This window comes from Ambystoma mexicanum, chromosome 12 (assembly GCF_040938575.1).
Source record: "Ambystoma mexicanum isolate Mex_15411 chromosome 12, UKY_AmexF1_1, whole genome shotgun sequence".
Lineage (NCBI taxonomy): Eukaryota > Metazoa > Chordata > Amphibia > Caudata > Ambystomatidae > Ambystoma > Ambystoma mexicanum.
This window is the reverse complement of record NC_090936.1, coordinates 1235225346-1235247872: the sequence shown is the minus strand read 5'-3', so window position 1 is coordinate 1235247872 and position 22527 is coordinate 1235225346. Positions and strand designations below refer to the sequence as shown.

The window sequence follows — 22527 nt, the reverse complement described above, 5'->3', positions numbered from 1 at the left end:
TTCTGTCAACGAGTGTTCTCTGATTCTTTCTGCCTTGACAAAAGTATTGCCTATGATGTTTGCCCCCAACTCTCTCTGGTTAACTCAGGTGCTAAGTGTGTTTTTGCCCCGGTAACATTTCTTGCCACGGATCCGCGTTTCTTTATTAAGACCGAACTGTCATTACTGTCAAAAAGTGATTGCAATGTATTCCCGGTAACGTCTTTTGTTTCACTACACCGGCCCATTAAAACATAAAGTACTTACCTTGAGTTAAAGAGTGTACCACAGTGAATTGGTTGGTTGTAGCGTATTTTACGTATGATTTTGAATTAATATATGTTGTGTTTATAATAAACGGTTTAAAAATAAATGTACTTATATTTCTTACCTGAAACTTTGAGTCAGTGTTTGCTTGAGTCACAGTAATTGTGGTCCCTTTGTGTAATCTCTGCTACTGCTCATATACTCTTGAGATAAGCCTGGCTGCTCCGCTACTGCTACCACTTTAACATAGTAGTACAGGCTTGTACCAAAGGTAAAACTTGTATTGCCACCTGTAGTCTTAATTGTGTGTAGTGGTCCCTAGGGGCACTGCACAGGATTCTGTCTAACAGCACGTTCCTGAATGCAACGTATGGAAGAAAAGGAAAAAACAAAAGAAAGTCAGTACCTGTAAGTGCTCGCGCTTAAACTCAACTTCTTCTTGCAAGCGTGCACGCAGTCTGCGACATCACTTACCCGATCTTCCTGGAAACTCCGGACCAGCTTGCTGAGTTCTCGCGCACATCCCCTCTCAGCAGACACTTCCGAAAAAACAACCTGTGGAGGAAGAACAGAATGAGAATTAGTATCCGCAACTTCCTTCTCACGCGCAGAGCTCGCGGCGCTTAAGTGTTCGCAGCGAACATGCGGAATAACCAGAATTTACCTGCAAATACACCAGATTCAGTGAAGCAACTGGAATCAGGAAACAGCCCAGTGAAGCAACTGGAACCAGAACTTACCTGAAAAAGCCCAGTGAAGCAACTGGAACCAGAACTTACCTGCAAATGCACCAGATTCAGTGAAGCAACTGGAATCAGAACTTACCTGCAACAGCTCAGTGAAGCAACTGGAATTTCAACTTACCTGCCATATCATCACTGGGTGAAGAAACACAGTGAGTGGCAGAACAGAGACTTTACCCTGGGTCTAACGAAGCACCGTTCCGAAGATTCCCGAGATACAGCGCCCCTGCCTAGTTCAGGATGGAGAGTTCGCCTAATTAATCCCAAAGGTACATGCAGTATAACTCTACTAACTTCGGGAAAGCAGGGAAGGGGTCTGTAAGGCTTCATCGCTCCCGCAGAGACCCAGGTGAGTGGGACATCGGCGCCCGGATCTCCTGACCCAGTCGGAAGGTCAGATACTCCACCTGATCCCAGTGTCACTAAACCTACATGCGTGGCTCTTGAGAGGATGAGGTATGATGACTGAGACCTCTCGGAGAAGGTACTCAAGGTGTTGCTGGCTGCACGCATACCGTCTACAAGATCTCTGTATGCATGAAGGTGGAGAGGATTTAAGGCATGGTGCAGGGAACACAAGATCGATCCCATCTCTTGTCCCACCACTACAGTGATGGAGTTCCTTCTGTCACTGGCCTCTGCAGGCCTTCAGGTTACCACAGTCAAAGGATATTTGGCGGCCTTGTCTGTGTTCAAAAGGCCCTTGCACCAAGGTTCTTTCCTTACGATACCGGTTATTGCCCAATTCCTGAAGGCCCTTGTGAATACGTTTCCGCCAACTCCCTTTGAGGTCCCGGGCTGGTACTTAAATGTGGTACCCTCCAGTGCACCCCTCTAAGGATGACGAGGAACAGTTCCACCGTTTAGATCCTAAAAGAGCCTTGAGCTTTTACGTTGCTAGGATATTGGAGTTCCGAAAATCTGACCAGATATTCGTGGTCCATTCTTTGTCTCGCAAGGGTCTACCCATAACAAAACAGACTCATTCGCAATGGATTATCCTTTGTATCTCAGAGTGCTACCAATATGATGGTAAACAGCTTCCTTCCGGAATCAGGGCTCACTCCACAAGAGGAGTCTCGGCTTCTACGACCTTAGAAGGGGGAGTCCCCATTAGGGACATTTGTCATGCTGCCACATGTTCATCCTTGCACACATTTACCAGGCACTATTGTCTAGAGGTTGCCCGTGGGGTGGATGCGCGTTTTGTTAGGGCAGTGCTGTAAAAATCTTCTGCTATAACACTTTCTGCCCACCTCCATCATCCTAACTGCTTGGGGAGTCTATCAGAAGAGGAGTCTGTGGGAGAAAAGCACTCCATTGAAGGGGAAATTACATACTGGATTGATCATTCTATGGATTCTTCTCCTGCAGATTCCTCATCGCCCCACCCATTTAGCCCGCTCATAAAGTTCTTATGGCTTTGCTCTTCTGTCTAAATGAGGGATGCCTGGTGATGGATCTGAGGTGACCACTTCTATCTGGCTAGCCATTTGTTTTTACAAAAAAAGAAATGATTTCCATTTACTCATTTGACATGGTTTCACCCCTTTGGGATGTTTCCCGTTTTTCAGTTTTTTACAGGCTAATTAGCCTTGCCTCCCATCGTTTTTCCTCTGCAGCCTTCAAGCATGGGAAAAAGGGGGGAAATTAAATATGGGGCGTAGTGGTGTAGTATATATACAACACCTGACGTCACGTCTGTAGCTGACGATCTAGCACCGAGCAAGACGGATCGACGATCGACTATGCCCCCTGTTGAAAGAATATCAGAGCAGCAGAGCTGGATGAGGATATCTATCAGATGAGGAATCTGTGGGGAAGACTCCATAGAAAGATCATTGTGGTAAGTCATTTCTCCACTTGGCGGCTTTGTCTGTTTTCAAGAGGTCGCTGGATCAAGCCTCTTTCTTTACGATCCGGGTTATGGCCCAATTCCTTAAAGGCCTTGTAAATAAGTTACTGCTTGTTGCGTATGTTGTCTCGGACTGGTGCCATAACCTAGTCCTTACCTTTTTCATGGTGGCTCCGTTTGAGCCCATGCTCTCTTGTCCCATTAGGTTGCTCACATTGAAGACTGCCTTTCTAGTGGCAATCACATCTGCCAGAAGGGTTAGTGAGATGCAGGTGTTATCCTGTAAGCCACCCTTTCTCCGGTTCTTCAAGGAAAAAGTCTCACTTAAGGTGCTGCCTGGTTTCTTGCCCAAGATCATCTCGAAATTCCATGTGTCCCAGTGCATAGACCTACCGATGTTCTATCCGCCCTGCATCCTTCTAAGGAAGAGGAGAGGTTTCTCAGATTGGACTCTAAGAGGGCCCTTTAGTTTGTATGTAGCGAGGACAGCGGAATTCAGGAGGAATGAACAGCCGTTTGTGGCATTTTCCCTGTCTACAAGGGATTTGGCTGTATCAAAACAGACCATCTCCAGATGGGTAACCCTCTGTATCCTGAGTGTTACCAGAAGGCAGGGAACAAGCTACTGCCGGGCATCAGAGCTCATGTATTTATTTTATTTCTTGCAGTGGACGCTATTCCACTAGGGGCCTGGCTGTGTCTACCGGTGAGAGATATCTCCTAGGGCGGCGACGTGGTTGTCATTGTACACATCTACCAAGCATTACTGCTTGCACGTGTTGCATGGCGCTGATGCCCGATTTGGAGGCACGGTTCTGCAGAATATTCTGGTGTAGGGACTTTTATCCTGCCTCCACTCTAGGTACTGCTTTGGGAGTCTATTTCATGAGGAATCTGCGGGAGAAATCAATCCATTGAAGGAGAAATGACTACTGGTAATGTTCTTTATATGGATTCATCTGCCGCAGATTCCTCATCACCCTCCCATCCAGTCCCACTATGAAAGTGCCTGCAGTTTCTGACGACTAACCTTCTCTTAGGAGAGGAGATGAGCGAGTTCTTTGTAGGCTTATCATGCCTTTAAAGCTGTTCTGTTCTCTCATTCTCTACATCTTCAGACGGTTCTATTTCTCCCTCAAAAAACCCCAATGCTTTAAAGTTATGGTTTTAACCTAAATTGTGGCTGTTTTCAGATGAATCTCCAGATTCTTTCTCCACAGTGGCTGAGTTCGGGGGGTGGGGAATGAGGTACGAGGGCGTAGTGACGTAGTACATGTACGACGACCGACATCCCGGCCGGAGTCGATGAACACCATGTCGAGTCAAGAGGGATCAACAGCCAAGTCAAGACACACTACACCCCCTGTTGAAACATTTTCTGAGCAGCTGACACTGGAAGGGATATCTTTCTGATGAGGAATCTATGGGAGAAGAATCCCTAGAAAGAACATTACTGGTTAGTAATTTCTACATGTTCTCCTTTTCCCGGTTTGCTCACTTGTGCACTCTTCCCAATCAGGAAATCCTTTGTTATTCCTGCTTGATCCCAACCTCTGGTGATCCTCCTCCACTTCTTGCTCTTAACCACTACAGGGGCATCCCACTCTTCTCCTGTCTATGTATGTGCTCGTCTCATCCTTAATGCTGTTAATGGACTACGTTTCAAATACCCGCCGCCCCTCCCCTGCTTAGTCTACTTTCTTGGTCTCTAGACAGGTTCTTTACACTTCCAATGCATTTGGATCAGAAATCCTCATCTACTTGTTTTGTCCATCGTTTCCGAGCCCTATGGTACTGCACAACGTGCCATGTGATCATGATCAATGAAGAAAGACTGCTGATTCCATGCCATTCTCAATGTTACAGAATGCAGTTAATCACACTACACCATGTAAAAACGACAGCACTATATGGAATTTCCCTAATGACAGGTTACAATGGGAGGGCTAAGTTTAGTAGACTCCTCTCCCCCAATGATCAAGTGGAGATAGTTTGAATACTTAGATATGGTGTACATGATACCACAAAAAATACACAAATGTAATTCTGAGAAATCAGAATGATGTGTACATTCCCCTTAGCAGGTAGGCCACTGCACTGTTATTTCAGTGTCATTGGGTTACCGGAAGTTGGAGGGAGGTGTACCGATATATTGGGGAATTCGCAGCCTCTATTACGTTCTGCTACACTTTCCAAGTGTGTTCATTGGGGACAATCACAAGAACCAAACCTAACGAGAGCATGTCAAAATTTGCTTAAGATATACTATGCATGATCTGGATGACTTCGACTAATCGTCAGAAAGCTGTAGGTAAATAACCGAATGTCAATATATATCAAACTAATGCTTATGCAGCATGCTGTGTAACCTGCAAAGCCGAAGGTGGTGAGATGGCAATCTGGTAAATATAGCTTTCTAATGGATTGTGTCCTCCCAGATTCCTCATCTTTGATATCACTGATATCCTGCTTGCAGTTCGGAAATATTTTTGACAGCAGTGCACGCCATGTGTCGTTGGGTCGATGTCCCTCAGCCACTTCCATCCCCACACTTGGACGTGACATTAGTATAAATAGCATGCACTGCGCCCGTTGCCTCAGTTCCATTTTTCTGCATGCTCAGCACGCTACGGAACGGTTCAAATTTCAGTTGCATAGTATGTTATTTTCTTTGAGTATGTCTCCTCTGAAGACAGTTTTCAAGATGTGTGTGGACGGTGACTCGAAGATGTCGATCACAGATCCACACGGATAGGCCTTTGGTGTCTCGGTATAGAGCACACATTTGATGACTGTGCTTCCTGTCAGTCCATGAATAGCAAGGCCCTGAAGGAGAGGAAGACTAAACTCAATTTAGGTCGGTCCATGTCAAAATCCCCATCCTCTTCGAAAAGGAGATCCTCCAAAGATAGGAGTTTGAAAGTTATGTCACCTCAAAGGCCTAGGAAATGCTCCAAGCATGCTAAGCAGTCAAAATCAAGTAACAATTCGTGTCACTCTTCATCTTCATCTTCTCGAAGGAAATTCAAGAAGAGATGCCATAGTTCTTTGTCATCAGACTCCTCACGCGACAGATAAAAGGTACATTTCCCAGACAGGTCTACCTCAGCAGCAGACTGGGAAGAGTTCTGTCAGAAGATGAAGGCCTTTTTTTCAAAGGCTGCCATCCTAGTCCCTCAAAAGAGCTGAAAAGGCTAACAATCCCCCTGCGCATTCTAAAGCTAACAGGGAGTTGTCGAAGGCCCCGGCTTGCGTGCCCAAAAGCCACGGCCAGAAGCCTGAGATGCTTACTCGAGTGGCATAGACAGTGTTGATCACAAGAAAAGCATCGAAGCCAAAGGCTTCCACATCTTCACAGTCGAAGAATTTGATGTCAAGGTCTTTCGACGTCAAAGCTATCAACATTATCCTCTTATTCATCTTTGGGTTTTAAACCGTTATCGAAGAAGTTCCTCAGTCTTTTGGATCAATTTCTGAGAAGGAAGAAGATGAAGACATTATACCGTTCGGGTATGAATGTTTTGTCCCACCAACCGTCCCTGAAGAACACATTTCAGAGGAATCTAGATTTGAGTACTTGGCTACTTGCCTCAAGGAAGCCAGTGGGTTGGAGATTTATGCAGAAGTGGGATTTGCTGCACCAGATTCACCTGCTCATCCAAGTGTGGCATACAGATCAGTGATGAATAAGGTCACTAAATTGTCAGGTTGGGGATGTCCTGCAAAGGATGTAGTACATGATGATCTCACAGATATCCTGGGCAAAGGACCCCCTAAAGAACATGTACTGCCTTTCCACTCTGCACTCAAGAACAATATCTTGGACAATTGTCAGAAGCCGTATACCATTCCTGCTGTCAACAAGGATTTGGTAAGAAACTATAAGCCATCTCCCATTGGCCCTGATTTCCCATACAGGCACCCTACTCCTGAGAGCTTAGTGGTACAAGCAGGTGCTTCCACATCTAAAGCTGCTGTCATAGGGATGACAAGAAATATGATGTGCTAGGGAAAAGGGTGTTCTCCGCTGGGAGTATGGCACTTAAAGCCATTAATGCATCTTGCGCATTAACCAAATAAACATTAATTTTATGGGATGCTGTCTCTCAAGCGGCTGGAAATATTCCTGAGGGGGAAATGAGTGATGGCTTTAGGAACATCATTCAGGATGGTAAGGAGGCTGCATGTCAATCTCTCCAATCGGGACTGGTGCTTCCGATTATGTTGGTCGGTCTATGGCAGGGAGTGCAATTACAAGAAGATTTGCATGCTGCACAAATCTGGATTTGCTCCTGATGTCCAGTCGAGACTTTTGGACATGTCCTTTGATGGGTCAAACATTTGTGGGGCAAAGGCTGACGAAAGCTTAGAGATGCTGCAAGCTTCTAAGGCAGCTGCAAAATCCTTGGGTGCAGCCATCCATCAACCTCAACAGCATCATCCGCCATGCCAGAATTGGAGAGGGTGTTTTTTTCACTTCTAATCTTCATTTGGACAGAGTAGAGGCCAGTCTGCCCGAACAGGACAAAGGTTATTTCCATGTGGCACTAGTGGCCTTGGAGGAAGAACAGCTCAGGTGGATACCTCCTCATTACCCTCTGCAACAGCCGAAGCCGCAGCCCCAAAGCCACTCTGAGTGCTTCACTCACAAGACTCTGCTGGGAGGCAGGTTAACTCAGCAACTCGAAGAATGGCAATGCATTACTTGACACTGCAGACAGTAGCTCAAGGGTACTGTCTCTCATTTATTAAAAGGCCCCCAGACTCTCCCCCGAGCGAGCAATCACTTAGGGAACCAGATCTGTTCCTTCTGCAGGAAATTCTGTCCCTGCTGGGAAAGGTGCCATGGAAAGGGTACCTGTGGCAGAACAATACCAAGGTTGGTACTCCACCTATTTTTTCGGTTTCAAAGAAAGACGGAGGGCTGCGACCCGTCTTGGACCTGAGAGGTTTGAACAAGTACCTAGGAAAGACAACTTCAAGATGGTCACTCTTTTGCAGATGCTCCAGGCCCTTCAGCTCCAGAATTGGATGGTGCTGCTCGATCTTCAGGATGCTCACTTTCCTGTGCATATACATCCCGAGCACAGGAAGTACCTGAGGTTCACCAATGCAGTTCTCACTTTCATTTTCGAAGTACTGCCTTGCGGGCTGACCTCCTCCCCAAGGGACTTCACCAAGTTGATGGCGGTGGGGGCTTCAAATCTATGGAGGGGTGGGATTCACACCTTCCCTACCTAGGCGATTGGCTTATCAGAGCTTGTTCTCCCAAACAGGCTCTGGAACATCTCAGCAGCACCTGCCACTCTCTCCACAAACTGGGCTTCTCCCTCAACTTCAAGAAGTCCTCGAGGGCACCTTCCCAAAAGCTTCAATTCATTAAAGCAGTCCTGGACTCTACCTAAGGGAAGGCTTTGCCTCCCGAGTTGAGGGCGCAACATATCTTACAGGTGGTGACAACATTTCAGAACTTTTAACATCTACCGGCTTTCTATTTTCTGATGTTGCTGGGCCTCCTGGCATCCTGCATTTTTTCGGGTGCCAGAAGCCCACCTAAGTTTGAGGTCCCTTCAGTGGGCCCTTTCAGGCAGGATGACGGACCTTATTCAGGTCCCGAGCAAGGCTGCGCAGGATCTACTGTGGTGGACCTTTTTGGCAACCTTGGCCGTGGAGATCACATTAGTCACAGATTTTTCCCTCATGGGTTGGGTAGCCCACATGAACGATCTCACAATCAGCGGCGTTTGGTCCCCATCAGAATCCAGAGTACACATGAACCTTTTAGAGCTGAGGGCGATCAGACAGGCGTTGATGGCCTTTTTGCCTTCCATACAGGGGAAAAATGTGTCCTGATAATGATGGGCAACACAGTGGCCATGCATTACCTCAACAAAAGAGGTAGTGTACGTTCACTACCATTGTGCAGGGACGCAGTGCAGCTCTGGTTTTGGGCTCTACAAAACAGAATCTCTCTATTGGCCATTCACCTACCCGTAGAAGAGAACACGCCGGCTGATGCTCTGAGCAGGCAGAGCAGTCTCCCACGAGTGGGAGTTAGCTCAGGAAGTCCTTCGAGATCTTCATCCTTTTGGGGACCCCCTCAAGTGGATCTGTTCATGTCCAGTATCAACAGGAAGTGCAACCTGTTCTGCCTCAGGGAATTGGCACAGAGAGGAGCTCTGGGGGACGCGTTTGTGATGGACTGGGATTTTCCTGTCCTGTATGCAGTCCCACGAGTCCCTGTCATTCCTCATGTCATCAGGAGGTTAAGGAAGTTCGGGAAGTCCATGATCCTGATTGCTCCGGATTGGGCCAGGAGGATGTGGTACCCGGACCTTCTAGACATGTCCAACTGCCCTCTATTCTGTCTTCCACAGAGAGTGGGCCTACTCTCACAAGTGGTAGGCCATCTTCTTCACACAGAAGTCAGAACTCTGAACCTTCACGGCTGGTTTCTGAGAAGTTAAAATACAAAGATTGGGACCTCCCAGAAGTAGTGATGGAGGTGTTGCTTTCGGCCAGAAGGCCAGCAACAAAAGCACTATAATGTTGCCGTTGGTATATGTTTTTGCAGCTGGTGTAGAGCTAAAGGGGAAATGGCCCAAAATGTCACACTCACAATTGCGACAGCCGAAATGTCCGACTTTATTTTTTTATTAAACACCCCCTTTACACCACATATATATGTGGGGGGTATGGGATTTATAGTAATATGGGAAGGCTGTGGGGGTCTCGCCCCGCATATCTATGTGGTGTAAAGAGGGTTTAATATAAAAAAAAGTCGCCATTTTTGGCCGTCCCAATCCTATGTGGTCACAGTGATCACATAGATCCAGCTAAAGATATTGAGTCTTGCACTTGTGATACATCTACATTGCACTCCTTTCTGCTACACCTGGTCCATCATGGGATGCAGGTATCTACAGCCAGAGCTTACCTGTCAGCGCTATCCCTCTTCAATCGCACGACAGAGCAAGGCTCTTATTTTAAAATACCCATTGTCATACAGTTCCATAAGGGTCTGACAAAAATGTTCCACCAGTCGCTTTTATAGTCCCAGCTTGCGATCGGAACTTGGTGATGACATTTATGATGGGAGATCCATTTGAACCCCTACATTCCTGTCCGCTCAGATTATTGACATTCAAGACAATGTTCCTAGTGGCCATCACGTCTGCTCGCACAGTGAGTGAGCTACAGGCTCTTTCATGTAAACCTCCTTTCACTACATTTTATAAGGGTACGGTAGTTTTGAGGGTTTGCCCCTTCTTCCTTCCCCAGGTGGACTCCACATTTTTCTGGCACAAAAGATTTTCCTACTGGCATTTTATCCATCCCTTCATCCTTCCAGAGAGGAAGAGAGGTTGCACAGACTTGACCCAAAAAGGGGTTTGAGCTTTTATATTGCCAGACTGGCAAATGTCAGACAAGACAACCAACTCTTTGTTGGTTACACTGGACAGAGACTGAATCAAGCTGTAACTAAACAGACCTTGTCACGCTGGATCATTCTGTATATTTCAGAATGTTATTCTTAGACTGGGAAAGATCTCCCTGAAAATCTAAGGGCATATTCCACCACAGGAGCAGTAATTACTTCAGCTCTGCAAAGACGTGCACTGGTGCTGGACATTTGTAATGCTGCAACTTGGTCTTCGACACACACCTTCTCAAAACGTTACTGTCTGGACACATTGTCGGGTCAGGATGCTAAGTTTGGGAAAGCTGTTTTGCACAATATAAACCTGTAAGAAAAATTCACTGGTCCCACTTCTTTCATTCTAACTGCTATGGGAGTCTATCAAAGATGAGTAATCCGTGGGAGGACACAATCCATTAGAATAACAAATTACTTAACCCTGCTACTGTTCTTTCTACTGGATGTTCCTCCCACAGATTTCACATCGTCCTCCCAGCCAACCTCTCTGAATGTGGGGGAATTTATTGAAAATACTTTAATTTCTTTCAACGCCCATGCGCGTTATGTATCCTCAAGGGGGCTGTGCAAAGGAGGGAACAACTTGAATTGAGGCAACAGGTGCTGTGCATGCTATTTATACCAACGCCAACATCACGTCTGAGTGCAGGCATGGAAGCTGGCAAGGGACATCGACCTGACGACGCACAACGCCCTCTGCTGTGGAAAACATTTCCGAACTGCAAGCAGGATATCGGTGATATCAAAGATGAGGAATCCGTGGGAGGAACATCTAGTAGAAAGAGTATTACCGGGGGTCAGTAAGTTGTTCTTCTTAGTGTGACATGTAATGAGGGTTTCAATTGCTGCATTGTTCTGGGTAAAGTTGGGCCACAAATGTTGCGCTGTACTTTTAAAAAAAAAAGTTTAAAAAAAAAATCAATTATTTAAAATGCATTGTTAAAACTTGAAAATAATCATTGTTGTATTTTAAAAAAAATGATGGCTCTTGTTCCCCTTACCTGTTTAGGTCTACACTTTCCGAACTTTTTTAAACCAACTACTCTTAAAAGAGGGACAGCAGTCTTGTTTTATTATAGGCAGTTTACCACCTGTTTACAAGTCTCCCTCATACTCTTATGTCCCTTTCCTTCGTACTCATGGGAAATCACTCGAAAGGGGGGACGGGACCGGAGCGCATTGCAAGGCAGCCTTATAGAACTTTCAGCAAGGGCATGCTCAACCATCAGTCCCCTTCGCCTTGAACGACCGGAGCGACCGGTTTGTTGCGGGTGAACAGGGAGCTTCGGCTGGTCTGGCCCTCTGGGTTGCTGTAAGGCCTTTGCAAAGGGCTCGAGGACAGGATACTCCACTTCAGGGTCTGCTCTTCTGGCACAGAAAATCTGTTGCAGATTGCTTGGTCCTGCCCTGACCCACAGCACTGGTCATTCCTGATTGTGCTTGGGAGTCCTTGTGGCTTGGACGGCCCCTTCTTCATCTCCGGCAGAGTGCTTTGGACAGTGCAACTGTCCCAAATGAAGTCTAGGTCAGAGTCCCAGACTGACTTAAAGGACCCGTGAGGAACTGAAGGTGTTCTGTTGAAGGGGCGCGAGACGCCTTTGTTTAAGGGTATAAGTCCTCAGGAGATTGGTCTAAAGCTAGCCTGCTTTAGGGGACCAATCCCTGTTCCTAGGAGGAGGGACCCAAAGTGCTTTGCTCCAGGGGAAGCAGAGGAGACTGGAAGGGGGTAGAGAGCCAGTGAGAAACAAGATGGTGAAAGGCTTCTTGCAGTGTCCAGAGGACTCCTGCCTATCCTGCTCCCACGCCTTTCACTCCTACTAGCAACAAACACCTTTGGGTATGCAGCACCCTGGTGTGAGATGACTCCTCCTGAATGGGAGTGCTCTTTTAATACCTGGGCCGAGGGCCCCTGCCTGCTGTGCGGCGGTTGCTGGGGGAGGGGTTTACCCGCCCTCACAAAGAGAATCACGGAGAGGCTGGGTGTGCTGTGTTCCTGTCCTGCCGTTTGGCAGTATCAGCCCATCTGACCCCAATCCATATTCCCTTCCACAGCAGAGCTGACTCTCAGGAGCTGACGCATGTGCAATAGTAATTGGCTTGTGGGTGTGGGTAGCCACGATCATAAGTATCGCCATGCACTATGCCTAAAATCAGATGTTGCTAATTCTTAGAGATTACCCTACCACCAGCATGGGGTATTCATGAGCGTTGTAGTTTGGATACAGGGGCACATCCCAAATATCAGCCCTGTGCTGCAGTGACTTTGCTGTCACTGCGGCAGTACGAGTGGGAACCTTGTGACCTTTGACCCTGCTCTGCGCCATGCACAGAGCGGGTGCTGCGGGTCAGGCTATTGATGCATCGGGGCACAAGTGTGCTATGCTTTTGTCATAGAGTTGCAACAAGGGGGGGGATCTGGTTAGCAAAGTACCCCTTAAGGTATGGAATCACCCGCATCATTATAGGTACTAAAAATAAAAAAAGACAGGGCTTTGCATCCAAAGCTTCCATAGCATGATGGAGGGTTTTCACTATATAAAGCCTACAAATTACAAAAGAAAATTGCTCCACAGGGGCTGCATGCGCATTTGGTGTGAGAGAAGGCACCATCTGTGCCCTTCGAAAAGACATGCACCAAGTCCTCGTTCACCATTACCGCTAATAAGTTCTCAAGTCCGACTTGCCAAAAGGACTGATGGTGGGGAGGGGCGTGCGGAGGAGTTACAATGGAGGGCGGCCCATGCTGAAAATTCTGTAAGGCTGTTTTGCAACACGCTCTGGTCCCGTAACCCATTTTGAGGGACATCTCATGAGTATGGGGGAAGTGGACTATGGACTAAGGGCACCTGTGTCACTACGATGTTTAACTTTTCTGTTTTCTTCCAGGCAGGATACCATCTCTGCTCTGCTGGCTGGTTAGACAACGTACGTGTGGGCTATCCAACTGCCTACTCCAGCCCGAACTGTGGCTCTGGATTTGTCGGAATAGTGGATTATGGGACCCGAGTCAATGTCAGTGAACCTTGGGACGTCTACTGCTACAGGGTGAAAGGTATGTAGCGTAAGCAAGAGGCTCCCTGTGGTTACAACAGCTTTCTCTGATCTAAATGATATGTTTCTAGGCACATTTCGACCCACACAATATTCAAAGGGTCTGTGGTGGAGCCCACGGTAGACTGAAACATTTTTACTTTGCCCATGGGAGTGTATCACGACATCTGACTGCTAAAATGACGTCCCCGAGTTCATCGCTTGGCATGTCCTTCACCTCAGAAACACCAATAGCATTGCACCGCATCTCATTAAATCATTTAATAAAGGTGTGATTCTTGGCCGTGTTCTACTAAGAATGTGCATAAGTCACTCGCTATAAAGGAAACCGGGGTCAAAAGTGAATGCAAATAATATTTGTTCTAATGAATGTTCCAGACATGCATGGGCCTCGTTACGAGTACAGCGATGTGGCCAAAAACAGTGGCAATGCAGTGGCAACATAGTTACCACTGCATTACTGCACCGCCGAACTATGGGTTTGCACGTAAGGCACAGGAAAAGCCTCCAGCGGAATGCTGGAGGTAATTCTTCCGCTTTACAGCCCAAAAAAGGCCAAATCGACGAAATTACGTTCTGCCAGAATTACCGCAGGTGGTAATTCTGCAGAAATCCTGATGGTGTCTTATGGATCCCAATAAATGGTGACTAACACCAGCTCATAGTCCAGCAGCATTTCCTCCGGACCAAGTAGTGGTAACGGTAAATCAGTTTGCTGGCATCTTGGCAGATTTACTGCTGAGATACCACCAAACTTGTAATGAGGCCCCGTACTGTCCACTGCACTGAACAACTTTATTCTCAGGGATCCGGACTATATGAAATCTGCATTCTGACCTTTGTTTAATTAGACTTAACTTGATGTACTTGAAGTGACTGGCATGAAGGTAGGCGTGCGAGAGGTTGTTGGTGACTGACTTCAGCATGTAAGGCCTTAATGGAAGAGGTTTATCATTATGTATTCTGGGGACATGTGAAGGTGTGAGACTGTGCTATACTTGTGTTAATGGAGTGTGGATTAGGAATTTACTGGTGTTTCTTCCAGCAATACCGCCAAACGCTTTTCCCGTTACTGAATGCCGCAAATGCCGGATAAACGGTAAGGTCACCATGATTCCAAATATTGCAGTCCTTTCTGTTATTTGCCATTTTGCAATCCCATAGGTCTCCCTGGGATCCAGTATTTACTGCATGCAATAATTCCAGCACGCAATACTGCTTTTGCGTGTATTTTTTTAACTTCATGCAAGAGCAGACAGAAAAGGTCTTTCAGTAACAAAACTCAAAATTTGGCAGAGTGGTAATACATCTGGTATTACCACTACTGCCAAACTCTTAATCAGGCCCACATTGATTTGACTGAGTGTGGAAAGGAGGAATTTCTAATGGATTCTTTACTCGCACAAATTCCTCATCAATGATATTCTACCTCCAGCGCAATTGTTCTACGAAAGCGTTTCTTCCACTAGGGCGCCCAGCATGACTCTGCGTCTGCTCCACTCGACGACTCTACATGCCCCGTATCAGACATGAAGTTGGTGCCAGTATATATTGAGGTGCCACACCCCATGACCTCCATTCCTTTGGTTCCGAGCACTCTCTTCGCTTTAGGAACAGCACTACTTTAATTAAAAATGCGTCATCCCACAAACGCATCACGCTTCAAGCCCTGCATGGAGTGAGTCAGGCGGATGTCGCTATATGTGCCCCACAGAACCTGTCTTTAGTGTCTGGAGGAGAAACATGACCCCTAGTACTGTGGGTAATGCCAATCGATAAACTCCAAGGCCCTTTGTAAGGAAGCATTAACAAGAGGTCTCATTCGAGGTCTCAAGATGTGGATCAACAGTCAGAAGACCATTCCCGGCCTGAAAGGAGAAAAAGAAAAAGAAGCATTGCAAGTGGTCCCCTTCTACAAGCAGTTCGTATCAGCACCACACTTCTGCGTCAAAGACAGGAAGCCACCACTCTGGGGACTCCCTGGAAATGGCTCCGGAAAGTACTGTTTCCCACCCAATCCTTCACTCCAGAGGACTGGGAGGCTTTTTAGCTAAAGATGCTGACATCTTTGCCAAGGCCACAGGTCTGGTAGCGCCATCTGGACCCACTGCTCTTGGACTAGCCAGCAGTGATCCTGCGAAGGATCACGACCAAATGCCTAAGAGACCAGCCTGGGCATCCACAGGAGAAGACCCAACACTACGCCCACCGACACCACCCTCGGACATCGCATGGTCGGCGCCAGCACATTCCGCCTCTGCGCCCTCAGCACCGTTCAGTGCTAATGACTTAAAGGCTCCTCTGGAGTACGCCTCTCTCCCCATGGTGGCTTTCATCTTTCATGTCAAAGAAAGGAGAAATCTTCTACAAGGAAGGTGATCCTGTCCCTTTTGTTATGGGTCCCTGAGGGAGATGAGGGACTTCTCTAAAGAGTTCTATTACGAAGGGGAAAGGCTACTGGAACTGGCCTTTGACTTACAAGAGGCCAGTCATTTGGATACCTCCCCGGAGTTGGAAAATGTACTGGCATTGACTCCTGGGAAGCCACAGTGGTCCAAACTTTGGGATTGTAAGTCGCTTCCAGGTCTAAAGTTCAATTTTTTTGCAGCACTCTCAAAAATGTTTTCCCAGCAGGGGGAGCCATGTGGTCTGGCGTCGAGGATCCTTGGATCGTTGGCAGTGGGACCGGATGTGACGTCGACTTTGGCATAATAGAACGCTCAGCACCCCGGGATGTCAGTTTCTTCTTTCCGCATGCCAAGCATACTACTCGGGAACACACTTTCGAGAAATTCTCTGACGGACTAAAAAATTCTTTGATTTTCTTCATAAAACTCGACTATATCACCATAGTGTACAAACGCTCAACCTGCACGCCTGGCTTCTGAAAGGCTAAGGTACAGGGACTGGAACGTCCCAGAAGATGTGATTGAAGTGTTGCTTTCAATCAGAAGGCCAGCAACTAAAGCTCTTTCTCCAGCATGTGGTCTGGCATGGATTCACATGCTCATGAAAATTCTGCGTCGTCACGCTGGGAATTCTCTGTAAAAGAAAAAACAGTTTCACTTTCACTTTAAAACTGTATTTCTCCTCTAAACCAATCACTGTCCTCTGGGTCATACTGCCCCCATCCAATGACAGTCCTCTCCCTAAGCTCCACCCCTGGTGGCAATCTTCAGGTTTTTACCTCACACTTGGGAGTCCTCATGTTGCTCTCTGAGCTATTTTTGTGCATTTTTGAGTTCTTTCCATAGAAAATGGACTAAATTTGACCAATTTAACTTATCGGTTTTTTTGCCAAAATGACAGCTACCGGCAGGAGTCTCTACAAACTCTGCGTGAAGGGTTTATTAAGGAACGTAATCGTAGAAGATCGACATTATAAATGCTTAAATTGCCTGCCTCTGGACCACGATGAGGAGGGATGCGAGGTGTGCTGTGGTGTCTCGAAGAAAACAAAGACAGACTGCTATAGCAGGCTGTCAGCGTGGCTCAAATCGAGCAAAGGCCCCTGGCTCGGCCTCTTGCAGGGTCATACCTCACCCAGGACTGGTCGGTCTAAGAAGCGAACTCCCACAGAGAGGCGGTCGAGATCCTTAGAGGACGTCCCGCCCACGGGGTCCAAGAGAAGTCCAAGCTCTGCGATGCTAGTTCCACTTGGTTCGCCGCTGATGCGGGTCCCAAGTCAGGCAGAGCGTGATCGCCATCACCATCAGTCTCCACAGTGAGCCCGCCAATGAAGCGGTCCTCTTCTAAAGGAAAGCCCCTAACCGCATCCAAACTCTGTTTATCAGCAGACAAACCAATTAGGGATAAGTTCGGGGAGGACCCTTCAAAACTAACTAAGACCTCTCAGCCTTCCAAGTCTAGCGATTCGACGACTGTCGCGTTGACGAAGGCCTCAACGATCACATCGTCATCAAAGTTGACGACCTATACCACAACAGCTTTGAAGGAGAGCGGGTCCGTGAAGGTGGTGCCTACAACAGCCACTTTACATGCGTCCTTACCCCGATGTGTGATACAGCTGCCGAGGCAGCAACAAAGACAGCAGGCACCCCGGAGATGGCTAAAGACCCTGCAACCATATCAGCCCAGAAGCCTCCTGAGAAAGAAACAAGGCCATCCCAATAGAACCTGCGTGGGACGTGGGACCCACATACTGCTCCAGAAAAACCGGTGCGGATTTACTCAAGCTCTGACGATGGCTACAATGATTTGCCTGATGACTACTATAAAGACCACGAAGGAGGAGAATCTGAGGGCGGTGAGCCTACATCTCCTGCATGCAAAAGGAGGGGCATCAGTTCGGACCTTACACCACAGGTTCCTTTCACCCCTCAGCCGAGGGAAGTGTCGAGGGACATTCTGATGACTCTACACACACTGGTCATGGAGATCCAGCAGAGGATGCCCCCCTACAGCTCCGAGGAATGAGCCCTCCTCGTCGGAAGAGAAAGTCTAAAGCTGATGTTTGGCGTCACCCAACCCCTCCGCCATCTACCCTGCATCGCGAGCTGACTTGACCCAGAGCTCCGGCTCTGCACACGGACACAGGTACTACGGCTACAGGCACTGACGAGGATGACGACTTTCTGCCAGCTGACTGCGAAGCATCACACGCGGACACGCTCCACAGGGCATCCTCAATGGACGAAGCTGAATCCTATCATTCCGTGACGTCCAGGGCCTCTGAACTGTTTCAGTTGGTACCTGAGGAAACTAAAAAAGAAGGATTTGTGTACCAGCGGCGCACATTAAGAAGAAAGACCATCATGTTGGTTCCTTTCCTGGATGATATCTGGGAGGAGGGCCTAGCGCTAATGAACAAATCGAGTATGGCCCCGCCTAAGCGTGACAGACTAGAGCAAAAGAACAGGATATCAGATTCAGCCCTGAGATGCAACCTCTGCAAACCCGTCGTCAGCAGCCATGGTGCCTCTGAACCAGGAGGGGAAGAAGATGGATGTAATGGGCAAGAGAATAATCTATACAGCAGCCTCCACCATCAAGGCGGCTAAAGCCCTTGCCATTTTGTCGCGATATGACTGGGAACTATTGTACAAGCTGGGACCTATTCCAAACTTCCTGCCCGAGGACAAGAAGGTCGAGGCACTGGAACTATTTCAGGAGGGGGCCTCGGACCACACCATTACAGTGGCAGTGGACATCGCAGACACAGGATTCCACCAGATGGGGAACGGCGTGTCCCTTCTGTCGACAAGGGTGGTTGAAGGCCACAAACATCCATCAGGATGTTCAGGCAAAGGTGCTGGATATGCCATTCGATGGTGACATGCTTTTCGGTCAGAAAGCAGACGAATACTTCGAGAAATGTAAGGAATCCATGTTGGCTGCTAAATCATTGGGCCTAGCGGCGCAGCCTGCCAAACCTGCCTTTAGCTTTGCCTCCAGGGGCGTAGGCTATATACGTTATGTACCCTATGGCAGGAAGGCACAGCTCCCACAAGCCAGGCAAGGGCAGAGGTGCTTCTCATGTCCCGGAAGGGGCAGAGGGGCTTCTAGAGGCCAGCAAGCAGCAACAGTGGCCGGGTCACCCGCACCCTCTAAACCGCTTTGATTTCCCCCTCCCACCATGCACTGGCTGGTAGACGGTTGGCAGGGCATTGGGCCCAGTAGCAGGAAATAACTTCTGATGCATGGCCCTGCAGTTGATTCGGTGGGGTTAATGTTTTCCTTTTCTAATGAAGCCTCCAGACAGACCTCCACCACCCCCAATCCAACCAGGACAGGAGCTCCAGGAAGAACTCAGAGCCCTGTTCTCGAAGGGTGCTGTGGAAGAGGTACCTCCCGATCAGAGAGGATTAGGTTGGTATTCCCGATATTTTCTGGTGCCCAAGAAAGGAGGAGGTCTCCGTCCCATCCTGGACCTCAGGGCCTTGAACAAATTCTTGAGAAAAGAGAAATTCAGGATGGTGACGTTGAGAGAGATTCTCCACGCTCTCTAACTCCAGTACTGGCTAGTGCCAATATACCTACAGGATGCTTATTTCCATGTGCCGATACATGAAAAGCACAGGAGGTTTCTGAGATTCCTCATAGGGGACAAGCACCATGAGTTCAAGGTGCGTCCCTTTGGGTTGACATCCAATCCAAGGGTCTTCACCAAGCTCATGTTGGTAGTTGTGGCTCACCTCAGGAGATCTGGGGTCCATGTAGTTCCATACCTGGATGACTAGCTGATCTGAGGGAAGTCAGCGGGACAGGTCTTGTCTCATTTGGAGGACACCTGCGTACTACTACACAGGCTGAGCTTCGGGTAGGGAAGGCTTTTCATCCCGAGGAGAGAGTCAGCAACATAGCCCAGATGGTGCATTTGTTTCAGAACGAAGCCACCCTTCCAGTGGATTACTTACTCCGCCTCTTGGGTCTCATGGCCTCCTGTATTTTCTAGTGCCAGAGGTCAGGCTGCACATGAGATCCCTCCAGTGACTCCTGAGGGACCAGTGATCTCAGTATCTGGGATCGCCTCTCAGTGTTCATCCAGGTATTCCTCAAACTCGGCTGGTGGATCACACGCAGCGCTCTATTGGCGGGGAACCCTTCTGGCCCAAATGGCCCAAGGGCCGAGCGGTCGCGGATGCGTCCCTGAAGGGATTTGCAGGTGAGCAACCTCTGGTCTCCATCAGAAGCTAGGTGGCATATCAACAGGCTGGAGTTGCGGGCCATCAGGTTAGCCCTGAGGGCTTTTGCCCTGTCTCTCAGAGGGAAGCATCTCCTCTTCCTGACAGACCACACGGTGGCCATGCACTACCTCAACAAGCAGGGTGGTGTGCACTTCCATCCACTCTGCACAGAAGCAATTCAGCTGTGGTTCTGGTTGCGAGAGAACCAAATCTCGGTCTTGGCAGATCTGGCGGGGACAGAGAACACCTTGGCGGATGCTCTGAGCAGGCAGAGCACGGTCTCACATAAGTGGAGAGTGTACCAGGAAGTCCTAGAAGAGGTCTTTGTTCTCTGGGATACCCCAGCAGTGGATCTGTTCACCACGGAATGTTTTGCTTGAGGGAATTCCCAGTGAACGGCGCACTCGGGGACACGTTTATGGTGGATTGGATCTTCCCTCTCCACTACGCCTCTCCCCCGATTCCCATCATCCCTTGGGTTCTCAGGAGGTTGAAGAGATTTTGAGCAGCCATGATCTTGATCGTCCCGGCTTCGGCAAGGAGAACGTTGCCTCGGCGTCCTGATCGTCTAACCCAGTCTGAAGGTCGGGTGCGCCATCCAACCCCGGATTCCTTCAACCTACTTGCTTGGCTGTTGAGAGGATGAAGTATGATGACTGGGACCTCCCAGAGGAGGAACTTGAGGGGTTTCTGATTGCACGCAGACCTTCTAGAAAATCTCTGTACGCGTGTAGGCGGAGAAGATTTGAGGCGTGGTGCAGGGAATGCGAGACTGACCCTATATCTTGCCCCACCGCCACAGTGACTAAGTTCCTTCTGTCACTGGCCTCTTCAGGCCTTCAGATTGTTAGGTAAGAATTGGTGCAGTCACACTATGTGAGACTACACAAGACTTATCTGCTTGGTATTAGGTAACCCACCTTTTGGTATGGGTCTGTACTACGCAAGTTGGTAGTGTGACTGAGCAGGCAGCCCTATCTCAAGAGTGGTAAATGTGAGCTGTAAAGCTGTACAAATGAAATCCGTCAATGCAAGTGACGAAGTAACACTTACACTCAAGTTTTCAGTTACAAATAGTTATTTATTTATTTAACATCAGTTTTTAGTAAAGCATTCTTTAAAAAGGCAATTGTTTTAACAGTCAAGCAAACTTTGGAATTGCTTTTCAAAATCAATGAAGCTGGTGAATACTCTTTGGAGATGCCAATACTTTTCTCACACACCCTGAAGTGACTTCAGTAACAAGGATAGTATCGCATTAATATAGAACACCAGTATACTCTTTAGACTCTTGAGTTTCAGAAAGGAAGGGTTAAAATAGAAAGGTTAGAACATTTACTTAAGTGAGGATAATGGGAATCCTCCAATGGAAATCTCGGTAAGCTTTTCCCAGAAGAAAAAGTGTTCAACCTATGAGGGACAAGCAATGCCAACGTCAATGGATTCAGACCGGTGCCTTTAGGGAGCCAGGACAAAGTCATTTGGACAAAGTCAATAGTTCTGATGCACTTCTTGGATAAAAGTCATTCACTAAGTCAGATAGTACAAATAGAATCACTGAAGGGGACGCAAGCTGTTAAGCCTGTGCAAAAGGGAGTTGAAATCAAGTCAGAAAGTTAAGCAAGTGCAAATCTCAAGTGAGACAGCACGACTTAAGGCAAGACAGTAAGTACCCCCAAGCCCAAACAGTACCTCTGGTTACAAGAAAAGTGGTCCCGCTGGATTCCGTCTTGCTACAGCAGTGCAGACCCTGGTTCCTGAGACTCAGTCGTGGGGACAAGAGGGAGGACGTCTGGAGGGCTCATGTGGCAGTATTCAGGAAGGCCATCGGCACCTACAGGCTCTCTTTATTCAGCGACACTTTGCGGTTTCAGTCTTTGTAAACAGCACTGATGCAGAACAAATCTCCGGTTGGACTTTCTTTGCTCCCTTGGTCCTGGACCCTGGTGAGGGGATTCTGGATCGGGAGTTCCTACTTCTGGAGTGTCCTTAGGAGGCCCCTGGTGCTTTTGGCTGGATTTGTTCTGTGGCAGACGTTGCACTCGGTTATGGGCACTCAATCCCTGGCATTGGACTTCTGCAGCAACAGATAGGCACAGCGAGTCTGGGATTGCGCCAAAGTGGTGTTCATTCTCAAGGTTAGTTGGCCCCACTAACCCAAGGGAAGAAGTCGTCCCTTCCGGAGCTTCTCTGTTGATTCGAAAAAAAGGAGGTCAGCACAGCAGCAGGGCTTCATTGGTACTTCAAGGTCCAGGAGGTTGTAACAGGCTTCCCATCACGGGTTCTTCTTCAGATGTTTCTTTCAGTGGTCGACTCTGCCTCCATTCCCAAAACCCTCGCCTTTTAAGCAAGTTTCCCATTCATCAATCACACAGCAGGGTGTTCACCAGGCCAATCGGGGCTGGTTTCGTTCAGGCACTCCTAGAGACAAAGGACAGGGGCGTTTCGGGAACCTCCCTCACTTCCTGCCCTTCCAGGCACACTGGAGACAAGGGCAATTTTCAGGGCTACAGCCCGCCAAAGGCAAAACACAGAAAGAGTTCAAAT

General features: G+C 48.0%; 1 protein-coding gene across 1 annotated transcript in view; it reads left to right on the top strand.

Moving 5' to 3' along the window:
• STAB2 (stabilin 2) overlaps nt 1-22527 on the top strand; it is a 1783079-nt gene that overhangs the window by 1644086 nt on the left and 116466 nt on the right. Inside the window, exon 62 of the mRNA XM_069629923.1 lies at nt 13169-13334. Within this exon, the coding sequence (XP_069486024.1) occupies nt 13169-13334 (166 nt within the window). The remainder of the gene's footprint in view (nt 1-13168; nt 13335-22527) is intronic.